The sequence below is a fragment of the Trichomonas vaginalis genome, chromosome III (assembly GCF_026262505.1).
Source record: "Trichomonas vaginalis G3 chromosome III, whole genome shotgun sequence".
NCBI classification, from domain to species: Eukaryota; Parabasalia; order Trichomonadida; family Trichomonadidae; genus Trichomonas; species Trichomonas vaginalis.
In genome coordinates, this window is record NC_067205.1 from 13,960,016 (window position 1) to 13,978,207 (window position 18,192).

The window sequence follows — 18,192 nt, forward strand, 5'->3', positions numbered from 1 at the left end:
CCATTTCAGTTATACCAACTTTCTTTGCTTTATGAAAATATTTTGGTTCAGCAAAGACTGCTATTCTATAACATTTTCCATTGTTTGTGTAAAGAACTATTCTGTCAATGTATTTGTATTGTTTGTGAGTATAAACTTTGTTCTGCTTCAATTCAATAAGATATCCGAATGCGTCCATCTTTTTATTCTAAGTAAAATGTCATTTCCGAAAAATAGAAGCGTAAGTGTTTCAAAAGGTTTAATGGCGGTGGCAGATGTGAAGTTAAATTCACCAACTCAAACAAACAGTCAAAGTGTTGTTGTCAATGTCAAAGACAGAGATGTTGAAGTGGGGAAACCATACGAAGACGAAGATGGTATAACAATTGTTCCTGTAAAAGAACCAACATATCCTGAAGTTAGCAGAGACTTAAGTTCTGTTGCAGATATTCGAAACGACTACCAACAACTGAAAGACAAACTTAAAACTCAGGAGAAGATTTGTCAAGCTTTAAGTATAATGTTAAACTTGGTCGAACACAACCCTGTAAAAGTGAACTCATATGTCATTGCACCTCATGAAGTTTTGAAAGAACTATTGAAACTTTTGACAGAGGCAGACGATATAAACATCAAAGAAATAGAACCCGACCTTAGTTGCTGTGGTGTTTCATATAATGTCATTGACAAGATATACGTTATGAAAGGAGGTGAAACGTTGAACTTAAAATATAGTTTCCCAGACGTTATAAAAATATTTGACGACCACAACATTTCATTAAAGTTTATTTGCTAAGTAAATGGCAGAAGACATAATGGTTTATACTATTACGACTAAAAACCCTGAGTCATATAATTCTATAACAACAAACTTACAAAGTCCTCAAGGACGATATTGTAAACTAACCTTAAACACAATGACGACTAAAGCCTGTTTTGCTCTTTTGACACCAGAAGACTTTATTGTTGTGAATGGTAAAAAATACTCCTTTGAAGATACTTACTCAGATATACCACCAACAGGTTTTGTTGACTTATTTAATACTTTAAGTACGGGTGTAACATGTGCTGCAACTAGAGCAGGTTTCATTATGTTTGGATGTCCGACCGAGTTTAGTATAAACGATATGAGCTATAATACAAAACTTATTTCTGGTTTTTACTACCAACAGTTTCCTATAACAGGAAAAGGTGTCATACAAGGAATGTCTATTCCATTGACATTAAGCACACCAATCTTATATATTGTTTCAAACTTAGGTTCAAAGTGTTATTCGAATGTCGACAGAAACTATTATGACCAAAAGATACTTATGCGTATAAACAATACTTTCTCTGCTGGTTTGCCTATTGTTCATTCGAATGCAGAATTTTCAACCTTAGTGAACTCAAACACTTTGGCAAGTATAACGTTGACATTAGTTGACGCAAACTTTGTTCCTGTAAAACTTTTATGTCCTATGTATTTGTCAATGACGGCAGAAAGTTTCGAATTGGAAGATGCAACTGGTGAAAGTATTGTATTACAAGAACAACTTCAACAACAAATAGCTCAAGAACAACAAATGCAACAAATGGAACAACAAAGTCAAGAATAAAAAAATAATATTTTTTTTATTTTTATAAAAATGTACAGAATAGATGTTTCAGATTTTTATGACTTCCAAGCATTCAGAAATATGTGTCCATTTAGAGACTATAACAAAGCAGTCGAGAATTTTAAACGTTTAGTCATTTATGTTGACTCTGCTCCAGAATGTTATGTCATGAAAGAATGGGATGTTGTCTTTAACAAACCAAGAGCAACAATAGTGTCTGAACAAGAATGTAGACAGAAACTTAAGAAAATAAAAGTTGTACAAGTTGGAATGAAGATGTTAGATGCTTGGGATATCTTATTGTCAAAGTTAGAAGATTTTTCAGTTCGTGGTATAAAGTTTTATACACCTTCTCCAAACTTCTATTCTATCTTCACTGGATATAAATATGAACAAGTAGAATGGAAACACAGTATTATAGAAGCTTGGTTAGACCATGTCAAAGAAATTATATGCAATGGAAACGAAAAGGTTTATGAGTATATCTTATGTTGGTTTGCAAACATCTTACAACATCCAAGTGCTAAAAATGAAACTGCTCTCATTATAATTGGAAAACAAGGAACTGGTAAGAACACATTCTTTACAGATATCTTATGCAAACTGTTAGAAGGTTATTCGAATCCGAATATGACAAACTTAGAAAACATCTGTGGTAAATTTAACTCTTCAATAGAGAATATGAAACTTATAGTTTGCAATGAACTTCAAAGTATAGATACAACAAAAGTTTTGAACTCAGATGCTTTGAAGAGTCTTATAACAGATAAAGTTGGAGTTGTTGAAAGAAAGTATAAAGACCAAAGAGTTTGTGAAAATGTTGCAAACTTCATTATGGTTTCAAACAATGCTGTTCCGATGAAGTTAGAAAGTTCTGACAGAAGATATGTAGTTGTCAGAACGTCAGATTCTCATATGCAAGATACAGAATATTTTGACGCTTTGTCAGAATGTTTGACATCTGACTTTTACAACCATTTGTTCTCATATTTCATGACATTAGATATTTCTAAGTTCAATCCAAGACAAATTCCACATACCGAAGAGAGACAAACATTGTTAGAAGCAAACAAGAGTGTATATGAACTGTTCATAGATGAAACTGACTTTGTGTCATTAGATGAAAGGTCATTGTACGATTCGTATAAACAATATTGTCAAGAATATGGTTATATGGCAGCTTCTAAACGTACATTCTTGGCAAATGTCAAAAGTCTTTTAGATGTTCAGAATGGTATATATACAAAGAAAAATTTTTCTGAGTAAATTTTAAAAAAATATTTTTTATCCGATAGAAAAGATGACGAAATATATTTCAGTAAACAAGTACATGTCAGGACTTAAAGAAGAACTAGAACCATTCGCTTATTTGAATGTTTACTTCTACCATTTTGAAAAGTCTTCATTCAGCAAAGTTTGGAACATCGAACCAGTTAAGTTTGCTATTGTGACTAAAAATGGTGCGAAATTTGAAGACTTATACATTGACGGTATGTTGACAGTCAAAGAAAATTTTGACAGAAAGTTCTCAAACCTTAAAGAAGGCAAAGCATACAAACTTGTTATACCTTATGAACCAAAGAAGACAGACGACTATGAATATTATGAGTCTAAAGTTGTAGAAGTTCAAGGTAAATTGGGTAAAAAGATTTTAGAGTCTAAGCCAGTGTTTACTCCTAAAGAGGAAGAGAACATTGACATTGACCCAGAAATGTTCTAAAAATAAAATTTTATTTTTACATGTCATATCTCCCCTTCTCTGGAACTGGTTCAGGTTCTTTCTTCTCTTCTTCTACTTTCTTTTCTTTCTTTTCTCTCTTCTTCTTTTCTGGTGGAGTTATGTCAAATTTGGCGCAACTATATTTATGTAAAAGTTCTTTGTCCTTTAATAGCTCATCTATTCTGTTTTCTATTTCATCTTCAAGAACAGCGCATGTGTCTTCTTTGCATTCTAAGAACTTTTGTTGGACTTCATCTTTCCAATCGGCGTCATCTCTGTCAACAAGTCTGTCATTGACAAATTTTAAGACTGCTCTTTGTAATGTTTTATGGTTCTTGTCATATTCCAGAAACAGAACTTTAGAACAAATTCCCCTTTCTTGTTTACACTATGTAAGATTTTATGGTCGACAGATGTTTTGCTGTCAAAAAGTTTGTCTCGAATATAGATAGCGAAATCGCTAGACATTTTCTAAAAGATAAAAATTTTAATTTTTCTAAAAATATGTTAGAAAAAAAGTTTGCTGACATTGACAAGAAATTTGAGAATGTTTTAAACAAGAACAAGAGGAAGTTAGAAAATGCTCAGATAAAGCCTATACATGACAAGTTCTTATTTGCTCAGAATGGTATAACAGGTCTAATTGCACCACCTGGGTCGGGTAAGACTTTCACTTATCTTAAAATGGCTGCACAACAACAAGAACTAGATGAGAAGAACCCATTCTATGAGTTAGTTGTTATTTGTAGTACTTCTGGTCAATTTGACCAAACCGTCAATTCGTTCAAAGATATTATAAAGAAGTCTAAGTTAGTATGTATAAAGGATACTGAGTTGTTAGATTGGATAAAGAAGTACCAAAGAAGAGTTTTGAAGTATAATGCTATAAATGAGTATATAAATTCTAAGTTTAAAGACCCAAATGAGGAAATGCAGAGAATATTAGAGAAGAAACACTTCAGAAACAAACAGAAAGAGATAGAATACATTTCGAAGAAATTGCAATCTTACGATTGGAAGACTTACCCTCATAGATGTCTTCTTATTTTAGATGATTTCGCCTCTCATCCTTTGTTAAAGAACAGAGAACAAGATATGTGTCGAATTCTTAAGAAGCTCAGATACTTTAACATTTCAGTCGTAATATGTGTACAGACAGCAAAGAGTTTAAGTAAGGATGTTAAAAGAATACTTACTGACATAATACTTTTCCCGGATTGTCCGAAGACGATTTCATGGAACTTATGAAAGAGTCCATGGCAGGTAAGTTTGACAGACATGAACTATGGGAGAAGTACAAAGTCATACAAGACCCTCATACTTCTTTCAGAATTCATATCTACGCAAACAAAGTTCAAATTGTAAAAAGTCAATAAAAATAAAGAGTGCATCTACCCTACTTGTTTGAAGTTGTCAAAATACTCTGTTATTTTTTCTTTCAGTAGCGGTAAGTCTTCTTTGAATGTAAGTATTGTACAACCTTTCATATCATAGTGTGTTTGAGGTAACGTATCTTGAACTATTTGTTTCACATCTTCATTTGGGGTCATTGAAATCGGTAAGTTTTCGCGATAGAACCAATTTCTGTCAGATTTGTAAATCTTAGCAAGGTCGTAAAAGCTTTTGTTGTTTCTTCTGACTAAATGTAACATAACCATGTCACTGTCTTCTTCTTTCTCCAACTCTTCAGTATAAATCATATACTTATAGTTCTTTTCCTTTCCTTTTGGTACCGAACATGGTATTCTTTTCTGAATGCTTTTGTCTTTTGCTTCAAGCTTGTTTTCCATCTCTTCACGTTCTTGTCTATGAATTTCGTCAAGAAGTCTGTAAATATACCAAGCATAACGAGGCGAAGCCCACATTGCAACAGCATTTACAAGAAGTCTATGTACATAATATCCTCTCAAACCGTTTGGCAATTTTTCACGATTTTCATAGAGTTTTGGCGATTGGGGTTTTTCTCCCACTCGAGTTTTTGCGACTACGGGATTTCTCGTAGTCGAATTTTCAGCTTCATTTAATAGTTCAATAGTGCTTTGGTTCCTAAACCAGTCTTGTGGTTTCTTATTGTCGGGTGCAAAACATGCTGTCAAAATACTTTGCATTTGGTACATATCGTCTTTGACCGAACGAATGAGACGGAGTTGTTTGTTAAACTGTATGTACTCGTATTCTTCATTTATAGCTTCATGGACTATAACTGTTGTTGTGTTCTCTGTTGTTGACATTACTGTCTTTACATACAAAATAAAAAAATAAATAAAAATAAAACTAACTTTATTTTTTCTATCTTAAGGAAATTCATTATTTTTGTGCTGAATTCAATAAAAATATATTTTAGGTGAAGAGGTGAGATTTCACCTCTTTTTTCACCTCATTTCTACCCCAGTTATTTTATAAACGTTTCACATGGTAAACGTTATTTTTTAAATTTTGTGAAAACTCAACGGTTTGACACATGCCCTAAAAATTATTTTACTCAGAATTTTGTTGCTGAATTCAGCAAAAATATATTTTAGGGTAGATGGTTAGATCTAACCCGATATCTACCCTCATTTCTACCCCAGTTATTTTATAAACGTTTCACATGGTAAACGTTATGAATTCGTGAGACTCTAAACAGTTTTGTAGCTTCTATTTCTTCTTTTAGTACATCGAATGTTTTAACAATGCCGAAGGTTTCTTTATACTTCTTCTTGACGTCAGATAATAGGAAATCGTCAGCAGTTGGATAGTTTTTGTTCAGAAATGCTAACATGTCCATTTTATTTTCTGCTGGTTTTTCTGCTTCTTTCTTTAAGTCTGCATAGTCGTTTCGCATACGTTCTATCTCTTTGACGGAGTAGTTATATTTCCTCATTGCTGCTTTACATTTAGAACATTGCGGATTCATTTTTGCGTTATACATTGAAATAAAACCAGCTAGAACAACCAAGGCGTCAATGGTTTTCTTTAAATCTGAAGCAGTTGGTTTTATCTGTTCATTCCATACCTTACCTCTTCTATCTTTATCTCTTATCTGCCATACACATTTTGCAGCTAATGAAACAAAGTTGTCGTATGTCTTAAACTCCCCAGATTTATATATGTCAGAGATGTTCTTATATACCATGTCGCAATCTTTGTCCATAACTTTATGGTTGCAATGAAAACCAAGGAATTCATAATTTACCTTTCGTATGAACTTCTTTATTTCTACTGAGTCAGTTGCTTTGACTTCAATTTCGTCGAATTCAGGAATAGTGAGCTTTTGCTGCTGAATTTCAGGTAGTTTAGGCAAATGGTCGATGAGGTCCTCCATTTCATAAAGATACTGTTCATTTGTTTCATCTTTCGCACTACAGTCTAAATTACTTGTTAAAAGTTCCTGCTTTATTCTTTGTATTTCTGTTTCGAAAGTAAATGAAGAAGGAATGAAGCTTTTCATCTCTACTAACATAGATGTTGGATTCATGACTAACGAGTTTGGTGCTGTTGTTTGAATTGTTGTTGTGCCGATTGTTGAAATCATATCTTACATACAAAATAAAAAAAATAAATAAAAATAAAACTAACTTTATTTTTTCTATCTTAAGGAAATTCATGAAAATTCAAGAGGGTAGAAATGAGGGTAGAAATGAGGTTAGATCTAACCATCTACCCTAAACATTATTTTTGCTGAATTCAGCAACAAAATGAACGAGGTCAGGATGTATGTAAATACCTTTGAATTCATTTATAACGCCCTTAGTAAGCTCATAAAATGCTTGTTTTGAGGTCGAGCCACTTTTGGCTCCACCGTATTCTTTCAACCAAAACTCAAGAATTTCCTGCATGAATTTTGTATAAAAAGCAACCGCCGGAATTCAGACTGTTGCTATATTCTTCACAAAACGCCTTATAATACTCTTCCCAGGACTTATTTTCCAACAACTTTCTAAAGTCTTTCCTAAACTGACTGACTGACTGACGGCACAAAGTGGCTTAACGAAAACATTAATATATAAAATTCATGAAAATTCAAGAGGGTGAAAAAACAGGTGAAATCTCACCTCTTCACCTAAATTATATTTTTTGGTCCGGGAACAACTTTCTCTCAATTGGAGCTGTAGCATACTCTTTGCGTAAGCGGTTCAGACCTTCTTCGAAGTCTTGGTCTCTCTTGGACTGAGATTGGAATTGATGGGGTGGAGCTTGCTGGAACATCCAAGGGTTGGGGAAGTAAGGCATAGGCTGAGGAGGGTAGTTCGGGAAGCCTTGTGGTGGGTAGTAACCTTGAGGTGGAAATTGGTAGTAATTCGGAGGTCCTTGCTGGAACTGAGGTTGCTGAGGAGACTGTTGTGGTTCTTTAGGTTCCTCTGGTTTGGGAATGGACTCGGTTGGTGGTACGTCGGACATTCGTTTGTGGCTTAACCGTCGGACCACAACGATAAAAATCTCTGCTACTAGCAGTACTTTTACTGACAGTAGCAGTACTTTTTCTGACAGTAGCAGTACTTTTTCTGACAGTAGCAGTACTTTTTCTGACAGTAGCAGTACTTTTACTGACAGTAGCAGTACTTTTACTGACAGTAGCAGTACTTTATCGTCGAAAACCCTCTCAAATTTTCCTTTTTACTGACAGTAGCAGCAGTTTTACTGCTACTAGCAGTACTTTTACTGACAGTAGCAGTACTTTTTCTGACAGTAGCAATGGTCGAGGTCGAACCTACCGACGAGGCAATTTACCTAATTGAAATTAACGAGCTTGTTAAAGACTTCCTCAGGCAGAATGTAAAAGACAAGCTTGTTAACGGTTGGATAACGGAAAGGTCTACACTTCAGCTCGAGACTTCGACTGGAATTCCAATTCAAATACCAGAAAACACTCCTGTAGACGACATAAAGGACGCCAAAAGAGAAGCTCTTGTTAAGTTCCTAAACAAACGTCCTTGGATACAACTTCCAAACAGAGAGAGTCCAATTCCACGAATTATACAAATTCTCAGAGCACTGTTCCACTTCTCGGGTCAGCCGTTCTACATAACCTCAGAAGGCGACATCCAACCAGTTCAGTAAACATCTCATTTTAACTTCACTTTTTTATGTTTTTTGTGAAAGTGTCAAAAATAAATTGTTTTCATGAGTTTTCTACGATGTTAGAAAAAATGTTATTTTCTAATATCTTCACATTCAATACTTTTTCAGCACTTTTCCGTAGTTATATATGAAAGACAATTCGAGATAAAAGTCATAGTACAATGGAATAATATGTTGCACACCATTTGTTGTGAACCAAACTTGAAAGTCAGAGAAACTGTTACTAGGTGGTTCGTAGAATTTAGAAGCAAAGTCATAAAGGTCCTTACCAGTACATAGAAAACTATTGTTGCTTGAACTGAAACTTGCATGACACATAACATTTTGAGGGTCAAACACGTTTCTATAAACTGTCAAATCTGCTGGTGGAAGTATAAATTTAAATGGACCATCTGGTGGTAATGGTTCGTTCTGGTTTAGTAACCGAAGAAATTGTGCCCAAGAACGTTTGTCTACTTCCCAAAATAAAAACTCTGTATCTCTTGGAGGGTTAATTTCAATCTTTTGAAATGAAACGGTGGAGTTCATCTTGTCATATTCTAGTTTCAGATAGTATGTTCCATTTAGTAAAGAGTCGTATTTTTTTTTGAAATTCCCAATAATATTTGTTCATTTGAGTTTGAAAGTCATCTAGAGTTTTCTCAAGACTTTCGTCTGAACGAACTGTAAAGATTCTCATTTCGTCAAATTTGTCTATTAGACCATCAGAACCTTCATACTGCCCATGAAAATATACTGCGAACATAAATGCGTTAGTTCTATTTGAAAACAAAACTCTTCTAAATCCTATTGCCTTTGCATCTGAAGGACTTTGAAGCCAACGAATTGGATAGTCAAACCTGTATGCTCGGGATGAAATTTCTTCATCTGAAATAGTCCTACCAGCATTTGTAAAGATATAGTCTAACGGTTTTGTATCTGCTACTTTTGTTCTTTGTTTTTCAACCTGAAGCATTTAATATATGTAAAAAATATATTGTTTTAAAATGGTATGCCATTTCATATTTCTCATCTAACAAACAAGTTTCCCAACGGTCTTCTCCAACAAACTCAGCGTACATTTCAAATAAAATAAAAAAAATGTCACTTTTTTTAAAATAAATTTTTTACTTCATGCAATGTTTTATTTCTGTGCCGTCTTCAAGTATGCCCCAATATTTCCTTTTCGATATTACATGAACTTCGGAAAATACTTTATCTAGCTTAAAGCAGCCCATCTTTTCACCGACCATTCCCATTTCAATGAGTTTGTTGTATCCTTCTTCGTTCGTCATGAGTGCGTCAATGTTCTCATAGTAAACCTTGACTTTGGATTTGACTTCGGAGAAGAATTTGTTGTAGTTGTCAAGGACTGCCTTTGCGAACTGAGGGTAAGACCAATGTTCGACAATAGGTTTTAATGTGGTTACTAAGCCACTTTGACCTTGAGTGAATTCGTACTTCAAAACAAAAGGAGAAAACCTTTCAACAAAGTTGTCGAACTTCTCATAATGTTTACTCTTCATCTCTTGAGGTTTCTTAATGGAATATCCCCATGTCGAATTCATAAGCAATTTGAGTGTCATTGCAAGTTTGGGGTTTGAAGCTTTCCTAATATCATACAGTTGTTGTATGACTTTTCCAACTGTATAGTTCCTTCCTGGGAACTCACCATCTTCGTTTGGAATTCCAGTCGGAATATATTGGACAAACCTCATGTATGCAGCGTTAAGGTCGACATAGTATATCTTTTCATCTGAGTCGAACTTGTCGCAACCAATTGGTCCAGTTTGTGGAAATTCAAGTGAGTCTCTTATCTTCTGAGAAACTTCTCCTGTTATCTCATAAACATCGTCGAAGCAACCTGTTTCATATAAAACCTTCTGACCTAACTCAGATGCTCTCCAATACAATTTGACGTCAATTGGATGTCTCAATGGAAGTTTGTTTATAGCATCTTGAAGTTCTTGCAACCTCATTGGAAGTTCTTCTGGTTCAGGTTGGTATCCGAACATACCAACCCCTTGTGGAACTGTGTACTTCTTTTGTACTAGAACTTTGTCTGGAACAACTTTTGGTCTTGCTAACAATGAAAAGTTTGTTTCGTCTTTTGGTACAAAAGTTTCTGTCAGCTTGTCATCTGGAATTGGTTCCAACAAACCTTTCTCGAAAAGAATGTTTACAGCTCTGACAATGTTGCACTTACTTTTACCAAAGAATGGGTTTGTAAGACTTTCGTTCAACATGAAGTGGTTGTGGACAATCTTCAACCATGGTAAGTCTTTGTCAACAACATAGTCGTCATGTGAAGAACCTTTAGCTGTAGGTATGTTGACTCGGATATTGACATTTGCCAACGGTGCAATTTTTGCCAATTGACCTCTGAGAATGTACCTTGTCTTCACACATGACTCAAGATACTTCATCTTCTCATCTGTAACAAGACCAGAGTTCCTGAGACATGTAAGAATACAAGGTTCATTGACAATTGTTTCAATTGAATTGTAAATTCCATACTTTGTCAAGTCAATGTCAGACTTATTTATGAACGGGAAGTATCCAGCATGTTGTCTGACTGCTTGAAGGTTAGGTTGGTACCATTCGAACTTGACACTTGCAATTCCTTCAATTGCATTCAAAATGTCTGAGTCGGAGTCAACCATTTGTTCTCTCTTTGTAGTCTTGAAAGCGTCAAGAAGTTTTGCGGCTGTTTGTTCATTGCCATGTGCATAGTAAATGTAACCATCCAAATCTGTTATGGTCAATCTGAGATTGTGTCCTTTCTTATTTCCGTCTTGAATTGCAGCAAGTACTCCCATGAAGCCTTCTTTGTTCTTTCCTTCGTCAAAGTTTACTGTAAAGGTTCGACTAGATGTAATTTGACTTCTAACTTCACGATACTTTTCATATGCATATCTTGTTCTTTCCATGGGAGCATGTGTGTCTTCACCTTTTCCTTTTTTCCTTCTCAAAGGATGCAATTGTTCGTCATGTTTCCAGTAGAATCTGGCAAAGCCGTCGTGTCCTTCAACTTGAGGTTCACTAACATCGAAAGGCATGTCCATAAGACGTTCTTCTTCTAACCTCTCTAGTCTGTTTGGATAATTGGCACGTGCTGTTCCAAATCCATTTTAGCGAAGACCAGACAATTTGTCATAGACTTTTATGGGTCTTCCCTTCCTATATTTAAAATTCTTCGAAACTCTCCAACCATATCTTTGTAACTCTGCTTTTATTCTAGCAGACTTTCTATCCATTCTATATGGGGGCATTTTTATAAAAAATAAAAAATTTTTTTTTTCTTTACTTTACATAACCGCCTGCTGCCATAAGTCTTTGACGCCAACCCATACCAGCTAATGAAGGTTGACTTGGTTTAGTTTGGAAACTAAACTTTGGTTTTGGTTTATCTTCAGTTTTGGTTTTTTCTTCTTCTATCGGTTTTTCGTCACTTTTCGGTTCCTCTGACTTTACTTCACTTGCAGGAACAGTTGTGTCGTCAACATCTTCATAAATATCATATGCCATTTGTTTTTGTTTTCCTTTCAACTTTTTGTGTTTGTTGTAAAGTTTAGAATATTTCGACTCTAAGTCAATGAGATGTTCTATAATGAACTGTTGGTCAGTGAAGTAAACTTTTCCATCTGTTGTCTCGAAAGCTCCTTCAGACTTCAATATTTTATTTGTGAGAGTCTGTTTCTTTTTTGAGATACTAGCCGTTCCATTTCTATGAAAAGTGACTTTATAGTTAGGTTTGTATTTCCAGACCTGGCACTTTCTATTATTGAATTTTTCTCTTCATCTGTAAGTTCTTTGACAGGTTTTGACAATGGTTCTGAACTTTTTGTTTGTGTGTCAAATCTACCGTTTCAACTTCTTCGGTCATTTCATCTCAGTAAAAAATTTTAGTTTGGTTTGTTTTCAACTGGTTGTTGTTGTTTTTTAAGTCGGTCTAAAACTTCCTGAGGTATAGGAAGAACTTTACAAACACGTGGTGTAACTGCTGGAAGCCGACAAATCCATCTTGAACTCATTTGTCTCAATGCTGCATTGTTCATTTCATCTCAATAAAAAACTTTACATTCCCCACGTTTGAGGCGGTTTGAGGTTGGTTATTGTTTACCCACTGTTGTGCATGGTTATATCCTCTGTTAAAGAATCTTTCACCTTGGTCCATATAGTGTCCTGCTTGGTTATAGTAGTCATTTGCTTTGTTATAATAGTTTCCTGCTTGTCTTCCTACATTGTCCATCCATCCTTGAACTTTTCCTCTTGTTTCAGGATTTGGAATAAGATTTGTTGCATCTCGTGCTACATCCCAACCTTTCTGTACAGTTTGTATAATAGGTTGTGCTTTCTCTTTCAGTATACCTAATGTACTCAAAATCTTCCTTCCAATTCCAAATGCACCTCTGGCTATTGTTCCCACTGCGGGCAAAAATCTGGATGCAACTCCTGCTAATGCGCCAAATAAACCCATTTCTTATAGGGTAAAAAATGACGAATCCGAACAAGGACCCCTATGTTTCTAAAGCGACAAAGAAAGCACTCATGATAAAAATCTTTAGTTCAACACCAAATGCTTGGTTTATGGATATCTTGGAAAACATTCCGAGAGTTAGAACAGATGGACCTCCATACTGGTTAATATTTGTTGGTCAAAACACAAGATACTGTGAAGCCATACCATTATGGTCCAAAAATATTTTAGATGTGAAAACTGCTTTGACAATATTCGTTGACAAATACCATCCAACAAAACTGACATCTGACTGTGAAAGTTCTTTCAAATCAGATGATATTAAAAACTATCTGCGTTCAAAAAATGTAAACCAATATTTCATTGTCGACCAAAACCATTCTGCTCTTGGTGTCATTGACGGATGTATAAAAATGTTAAGAGACTTAAACCAACCACAAGGTGGTGAAGCAAATGAAATGTCATATGACGACAAATATAGACACTTCTCCATGGCAAAGATGAGACAAGTTTTAAATATTTACAATAACCGTAAACAAAAAGGTTTGGGAAACCACTCCCCGAAGAAATGAAAAACAACCCTGACTTAGAGAAAGACTATATATTTAATAATTTAGTCAAAAGAGACAAACAAGAAAGAATGCCGGGCTTCAAACTTCAGAAAGGTGACAAAGTAAAAATAGAAATACCTAAACGCGACCCATATGAAAATACTATTGACTATGACAACAATGGGAACCCGACAGGTACTCACATTCGTGTTCGTAAAAATAGAAGAAAGTATACAAGAGAATATTATGAAGTTTTAGGCAAACATGGCAAAATGTACACACTGCAAGCAGAAGATAAAACTACTATTGCCAGACCTCGTTTCAAACTTGTCAAAGTTCAAGGTGGTATACTTTCAAAGACAGTTCCTAACAAATATGAGACAACTCCTGACGAATATGCTAAAGAAGTTGAAAATGACGACTAAGCAATTCTATACCATGCGTAAACTGTCATGTAAGGTGGCATGTATTCTTTACTTTGTCCCGTTGTTTGTGTATATCCTGAAACGAAATGTGTATGGTTTCCTTCTCCCTGAGTGTCACTCCAGTAACAATTTATAGCAAACTTAACGTCGTCTTTAACATCATATCCTTTACCATTTGTCATTCCTGACCAATCCCAATATCTATGCTTATGCCAACCTGCTTGAGATGTACTTAAATCTATGTAATGACTGTGTGCAGGTAAATTTTCACCTGAAATCGTTTTACTTCCACCTGTTTCCTTTGAAGAGTTTGCACAATACAAAAACCTGTCGACTATTTGTTCCCATGCACCAACACCAAACATTACTTGAGGACCTCTTGCATCCATAGATGTATAAATAGAACCTACTGGGTTCATTAAATCAAACATATGAGATACTATAGGATTGTCTCTTTTGAACTTAAAATATAGTGCAACTATTTCAGGTTTCTTCTGGTTTGTGTCAGAATATTTTTTATAATATAATCTTATGTTTTCAGGGTAGGTAAAATCTTGACTATAATATTTATTTCTGTCATCTGTATAATAATATACTATTCTCGTTTTTTCTATTGCATTATATCTTTTATATCTATAATAATCTAAATATAATGTTAGCTTTTGTTCATCTACATGTGGTGTTCTGTCGTCATCTCCATAGTCATAATAATGTGGTGCTGGAGCTGGGTCAGGCAATGTCATATCTGCCATTTCATAAACTCTTAAATATTTCTTTTGTTCGTCTCCATATAAGTTTAAGTAGCAGTTGTTGTCTAATGGAACTTTAACTTGTGTACCATCATTCTTTTTATAGCTTACATACATTTCATTGTTATTTTTCGGAATGAGTTTATACCGTGTACCATTTTCTAAGGACTGTACCAACTGCCATCTAAAATATTTATTTTCTTCATTGACAGAAAAGTCACCAACAATAGTTTCAATATTTTTTGTTCCTATCAAACTTTGGTATATTTCATTGACATATGTTTTATCTGCTTTATTTTCAAGGCTAACGTTTAAGTCTGTTATTTCAGAAGATGTATGTGTATGTCCAACGGCACTTTTCCTGTTTAAGGTTTCTTGTAAGTTTGTAATATCAGATATAGAATGTGTATGTCCAACGGCACTTTTCCTGTTTAAGGTTTCTTGTAAGTTTGTAATATCAGATATAGAATGTGTATGTCCAACGGCACTTTTCCTGTTTAAGGTTTCTTGTAAGTTTGTAATATCAGATATAGAATGTGTATGTCCAACGTCACTTTTCCTGTTTAAGGTTTCTTGTAAGTTTGTAATATCAGATATAGAATGTGTATGAGTCTTATCTGCTTTTGTCTCTAATGTTTCCTTAAGACTTGGTATTTGGTTAATATAATGTATATGAGTCTTTTTAGAATATTCGTTTTCAGCTCTTGTCACTTCACTTGACATTTTATTGTCAACATATGTTTTGTCTGCTAGTTCAGGATGAGTATGTTCTTTTGTTGCATAAGCATTGTTAGCTCTTTCTTCTTCTTTTGCTATTGCATCGTCTACATATTCTTTGTCAGCTTTGTTGTCAACATCTGCTTTCAAAAGAAGTTCATTTATAGGTTTCTCGTTTAAAGTTCCTTTTGTTGGATTTATACAGACAGTATTGTTCTTATTGTCTTGAAACAGAAACTCATCTGTCATTGGGTTTATTGTCAGTTTTAAGTCACCCCCTTTCAATGACTCAGATATCTTAGAATAGTTTGAAAAGTTTGTTGTGTTCTTATTTAGAGCTTGCATAATGAGTTGTCGGTTGTGTTGTATTTCTCTCATAGACGCTGTTTCATTTGACATTTTTATTATAGATAAAATATGCTTCCAATAGAAAAAGAAAATTCTAGAGTTGCTACAACTAAACCATTAGATGAAATTTTTACTAATGTCGGTTAAAAGTTTGAGACCGATACCGTAAAGCATGAAGGCTATCGTTTTGACTACCCATTAAGATGGTTAAGAGACCCATCCGTCACAAAAGCTATTGGCTTTCGTAGAATGAAGTTCATTTCAGAAGCCATACATGGTTTCCCATTTACGGTCGGTTTTGAAGTTCGATACTATAACAAAGAAAAACGTATGTATGAGAAATTTGAACAGGGAAAACTTTTACAAGTTAGTTTGCTTATAAACTTAGAAACAACTCTTCAAGCTTTTCAAGAAAAAATAAACGATATCTATATTGAATATGCAAACCAGTATAACATTGACGAAGGAGAATACCATCTCGATATTATTTATGACAGGAAAAATGCAACTGTTAAAATCAATAAAATAGATAGGGTTGTTAGATTCCCGACGATAGGTGTCTTGGAAGATTTGCCTGGTGTCATCATAGTGTCTTTAAATCAAAAATTTTATTTTGGAGTTAGTTTTATTGATTTTTCAATAAAAAACATTTCTAAAACAAGAAAATAAAACGATAAAATATTTATATTTTATATAAGGATCTTATATATTTAAAATAAATATCATTTTATTTTTTTCATTGGTGTCTGTCAAACCATAATACACTATTCAAAAATTCAATGTGTGTTGCGGTTTCAAAAGACACCTTCAAATTGAACGATAGCACAGACACTATTGAATTTTACCCATTGTATTTAGTTTTTACCCTTTTTATTTTTAAGAATTAATGACTGAAACACAAGATGAATATGAATCCAAATTTGAGGGATGGATTGATTGCAAACTTCCTCCCAAAAATATCCCTCGAAAAGTACCTCCCTTACCAAAATTCGAGGATACTAAATTCTCAACTAATAATAAATGTCGAGTATGCTTCAATATTGCTTATCTTCCAGATACAAGCGAAAAATCGAAAGAACGAAAAAGACTTTATTGTTATTGTTTAGCGATACATTACAATTTACTAACAAAAACATATATGCGCTGCATTTATCATCGAAAACCATCAGAATTTGATGAAGATCATCAGCATATATATCAAATACAATGTGAAAATAATCCATATACGAGAAGAGATTTAATAAAACAAGATAGAAAATTACTTTATGTTGTAAAATTTGTTGTGGATACCAACATGTCAATCAATATGGCCGCTTCAGGTGTACTAGAAGATTTCGCCCGACATGTCTACTCCACCTTCAAGGGAGTAATCAATTTTCAACTCAAGATCCCATATAGAAGAGACGAGATAAGGGATGGAATCATTACATTAGCCGACTTGGTAGCTCCAAAAATACACGTTGAGCTTGACAAGATGGGCTACTATTCGATAACAATTGATGCGGCATCACACGGAAGCCGGCATGGCTTTTTTGTGATGGCTAGCAATCCAGCAAAAATGAAGAACCATATCTTCATTGATACTATGATCGCTGATGGTTGGAATGCCAGGGATTACAATAATTTCCTTTCTGCAATTGTTGCCGATGGATGCCCCGCCCAAGTTAAAGGGCTGTGCCACTGGAGGAGATGCGGAGCACTATATCCGGGTCTTCAAACCGTTTATATCCGATGTGTTGCGCATCTCCTCAACTTAGTGGTGAAGCATACGGCAGACAATTGTGCAGCTTTCGCAATGCAAATTAATTATTGCAAAGCGATAAGCAAGGAGTTATCGAAGCCGGACACGAGAAGGGCATTGAATATGAGGGTTATTCATGTTCCGGATCATCGCTGGATGTTTTTCTGGGATCTTCTGAAGTGGATAAAAGAAAAACACCCTAAAATTTATGAATTGTTCAATATGGATGATCCACCGGAATCTGTTCAGATCTTAAGGGATATGGAAATTGATTTCAAGGATGGACTTCCACAATGGTTGTTAAATTTCGAAGAGATTCTTTTACCAATCAAGAAACTCTTGAATTATGCAGAGAGTGACGTTGGCTGCTTCTGCTACATCTATCCAATGTTTCAATCGACGATTGAGCAGTTGACCGGAATTGCAAATCGTCCTGAATTATCAAGTTCGTCAAAGCGCATTGCAGATGCATTAATCGCCAACATGAATGAAGTTTTTGACAAACAGGGCAACTACGCTTTGATGAAATTTGCCTTTGGTCTAACTCCATGGGGCCGGTCAGTCATCCGCGCAGAATTGAACATGCATACTGAGTACAAGCCAGACGTTTCACTCTTCTTCCAAGAACCAATACCTATCAATGCTGAACTTGAAATCCCTCCAAGGAGCTACACCCCTGATCATTTGGATGAAGTGGCAGAGGATCAATTGGACAGAAATCTAGATATAGAAGAGCCCGAGATTGAGAACGAAGCAATTGAAGGTGATGGCCAAGTAGATGCAGAAGACATTGCTCAGGATGAAGAAGTTGAAGAGAATGAACCAAGGAGGAGACTAGGCAGGA

The 18,192-nt window shown here is 34.8% G+C and overlaps 12 protein-coding genes and 2 pseudogenes across 14 annotated transcripts, besides 2 other annotated features; 6 read left to right on the top strand and 8 right to left on the bottom strand.

Annotated features, from left to right (window-relative positions):
- Window positions 1-15,223: part of a mobile genetic element that runs on past the window's edge.
- On the top strand, window positions 242-775 carry TVAGG3_0698280 (protein of unknown function, DUF4106 family; the record flags this gene model as incomplete). Its single annotated transcript, XM_051243277.1, has 1 exon — window positions 242-775. One exon carries the CDS (start codon window positions 242-244, stop codon window positions 773-775), a length of 534 nt encoding a protein of 177 aa, XP_051089864.1.
- Window positions 1,185-1,577, top strand: TVAGG3_0698290 (uncharacterized protein; the record flags this gene model as incomplete). Its single annotated transcript, XM_051243278.1, has 1 exon — window positions 1,185-1,577. One exon carries the CDS (start codon window positions 1,185-1,187, stop codon window positions 1,575-1,577), a length of 393 nt encoding a protein of 130 aa, XP_051089865.1.
- TVAGG3_0698300 (uncharacterized protein) lies at window positions 1,608-2,440 on the top strand (the record flags this gene model as incomplete). Its single annotated transcript, XM_051243279.1, has 1 exon — window positions 1,608-2,440. A coding segment is annotated over one exon (833 nt), but the record flags the coding sequence as incomplete, so codon positions are not given.
- Window positions 2,878-3,297, top strand: TVAGG3_0698310 (protein of unknown function, DUF4108 family; the record flags this gene model as incomplete). The annotated part of the gene is made up of 1 exon (XM_051243280.1): window positions 2,878-3,297. The coding sequence occupies one exon, from the start codon at window positions 2,878-2,880 to the stop codon at window positions 3,295-3,297; it is 420 nt and encodes a 139-aa protein (XP_051089867.1).
- TVAGG3_0698320 (uncharacterized protein) lies at window positions 3,314-3,622 on the bottom strand (the record flags this gene model as incomplete). Its single annotated transcript, XM_001306296.2, has 1 exon — window positions 3,314-3,622. A coding segment is annotated over one exon (309 nt), but the record flags the coding sequence as incomplete, so codon positions are not given.
- Window positions 3,802-4,545, top strand: TVAGG3_0698330 (protein of unknown function, DUF4106 family; the record flags this gene model as incomplete). Its single annotated transcript, XM_001298617.1, has 1 exon — window positions 3,802-4,545. The coding sequence occupies one exon, from the start codon at window positions 3,802-3,804 to the stop codon at window positions 4,543-4,545; it is 744 nt and encodes a 247-aa protein (XP_001298618.1).
- Window positions 4,689-5,528, bottom strand: TVAGG3_0698340 (KilA, N-terminal/APSES-type HTH, DNA-binding family; the record flags this gene model as incomplete). The annotated part of the gene is made up of 1 exon (XM_001298616.1): window positions 4,689-5,528. One exon carries the CDS (start codon window positions 5,526-5,528, stop codon window positions 4,689-4,691), a length of 840 nt encoding a protein of 279 aa, XP_001298617.1.
- TVAGG3_0698350 lies at window positions 5,800-6,811 on the bottom strand (annotated as a pseudogene). The gene has a single exon. A coding segment is annotated over exon 1 (1,012 nt).
- Window positions 7,345-7,677, bottom strand: TVAGG3_0698360 (uncharacterized protein; the record flags this gene model as incomplete). Its single annotated transcript, XM_051243281.1, has 1 exon — window positions 7,345-7,677. One exon carries the CDS (start codon window positions 7,675-7,677, stop codon window positions 7,345-7,347), a length of 333 nt encoding a protein of 110 aa, XP_051089868.1.
- Window positions 8,452-9,103, bottom strand: TVAGG3_0698370 (annotated as a pseudogene). Its single transcript has one exon. A coding segment is annotated over exon 1 (652 nt).
- Window positions 9,786-10,763, bottom strand: TVAGG3_0698380 (DNA/RNA polymerases family; the record flags this gene model as incomplete). The annotated part of the gene is made up of 1 exon (XM_051243282.1): window positions 9,786-10,763. A coding segment is annotated over one exon (978 nt), but the record flags the coding sequence as incomplete, so codon positions are not given.
- Window positions 12,243-12,395, bottom strand: TVAGG3_0698390 (uncharacterized protein; the record flags this gene model as incomplete). Its single annotated transcript, XM_051243283.1, has 1 exon — window positions 12,243-12,395. The coding sequence occupies one exon, from the start codon at window positions 12,393-12,395 to the stop codon at window positions 12,243-12,245; it is 153 nt and encodes a 50-aa protein (XP_051089870.1).
- On the bottom strand, window positions 13,790-14,659 carry TVAGG3_0698400 (phage tail repeat-like family; the record flags this gene model as incomplete). Its single annotated transcript, XM_051243284.1, has 1 exon — window positions 13,790-14,659. One exon carries the CDS (start codon window positions 14,657-14,659, stop codon window positions 13,790-13,792), a length of 870 nt encoding a protein of 289 aa, XP_051089871.1.
- Window positions 15,224-16,137: 914 nt separating the features above from the next.
- Window positions 16,138-18,192: part of a mobile genetic element that runs on past the window's edge.
- TVAGG3_0698420 (ribonuclease H-like family) lies at window positions 16,902-18,060 on the top strand (the record flags this gene model as incomplete). Its single annotated transcript, XM_051243285.1, has 1 exon — window positions 16,902-18,060. A coding segment is annotated over one exon (1,159 nt), but the record flags the coding sequence as incomplete, so codon positions are not given.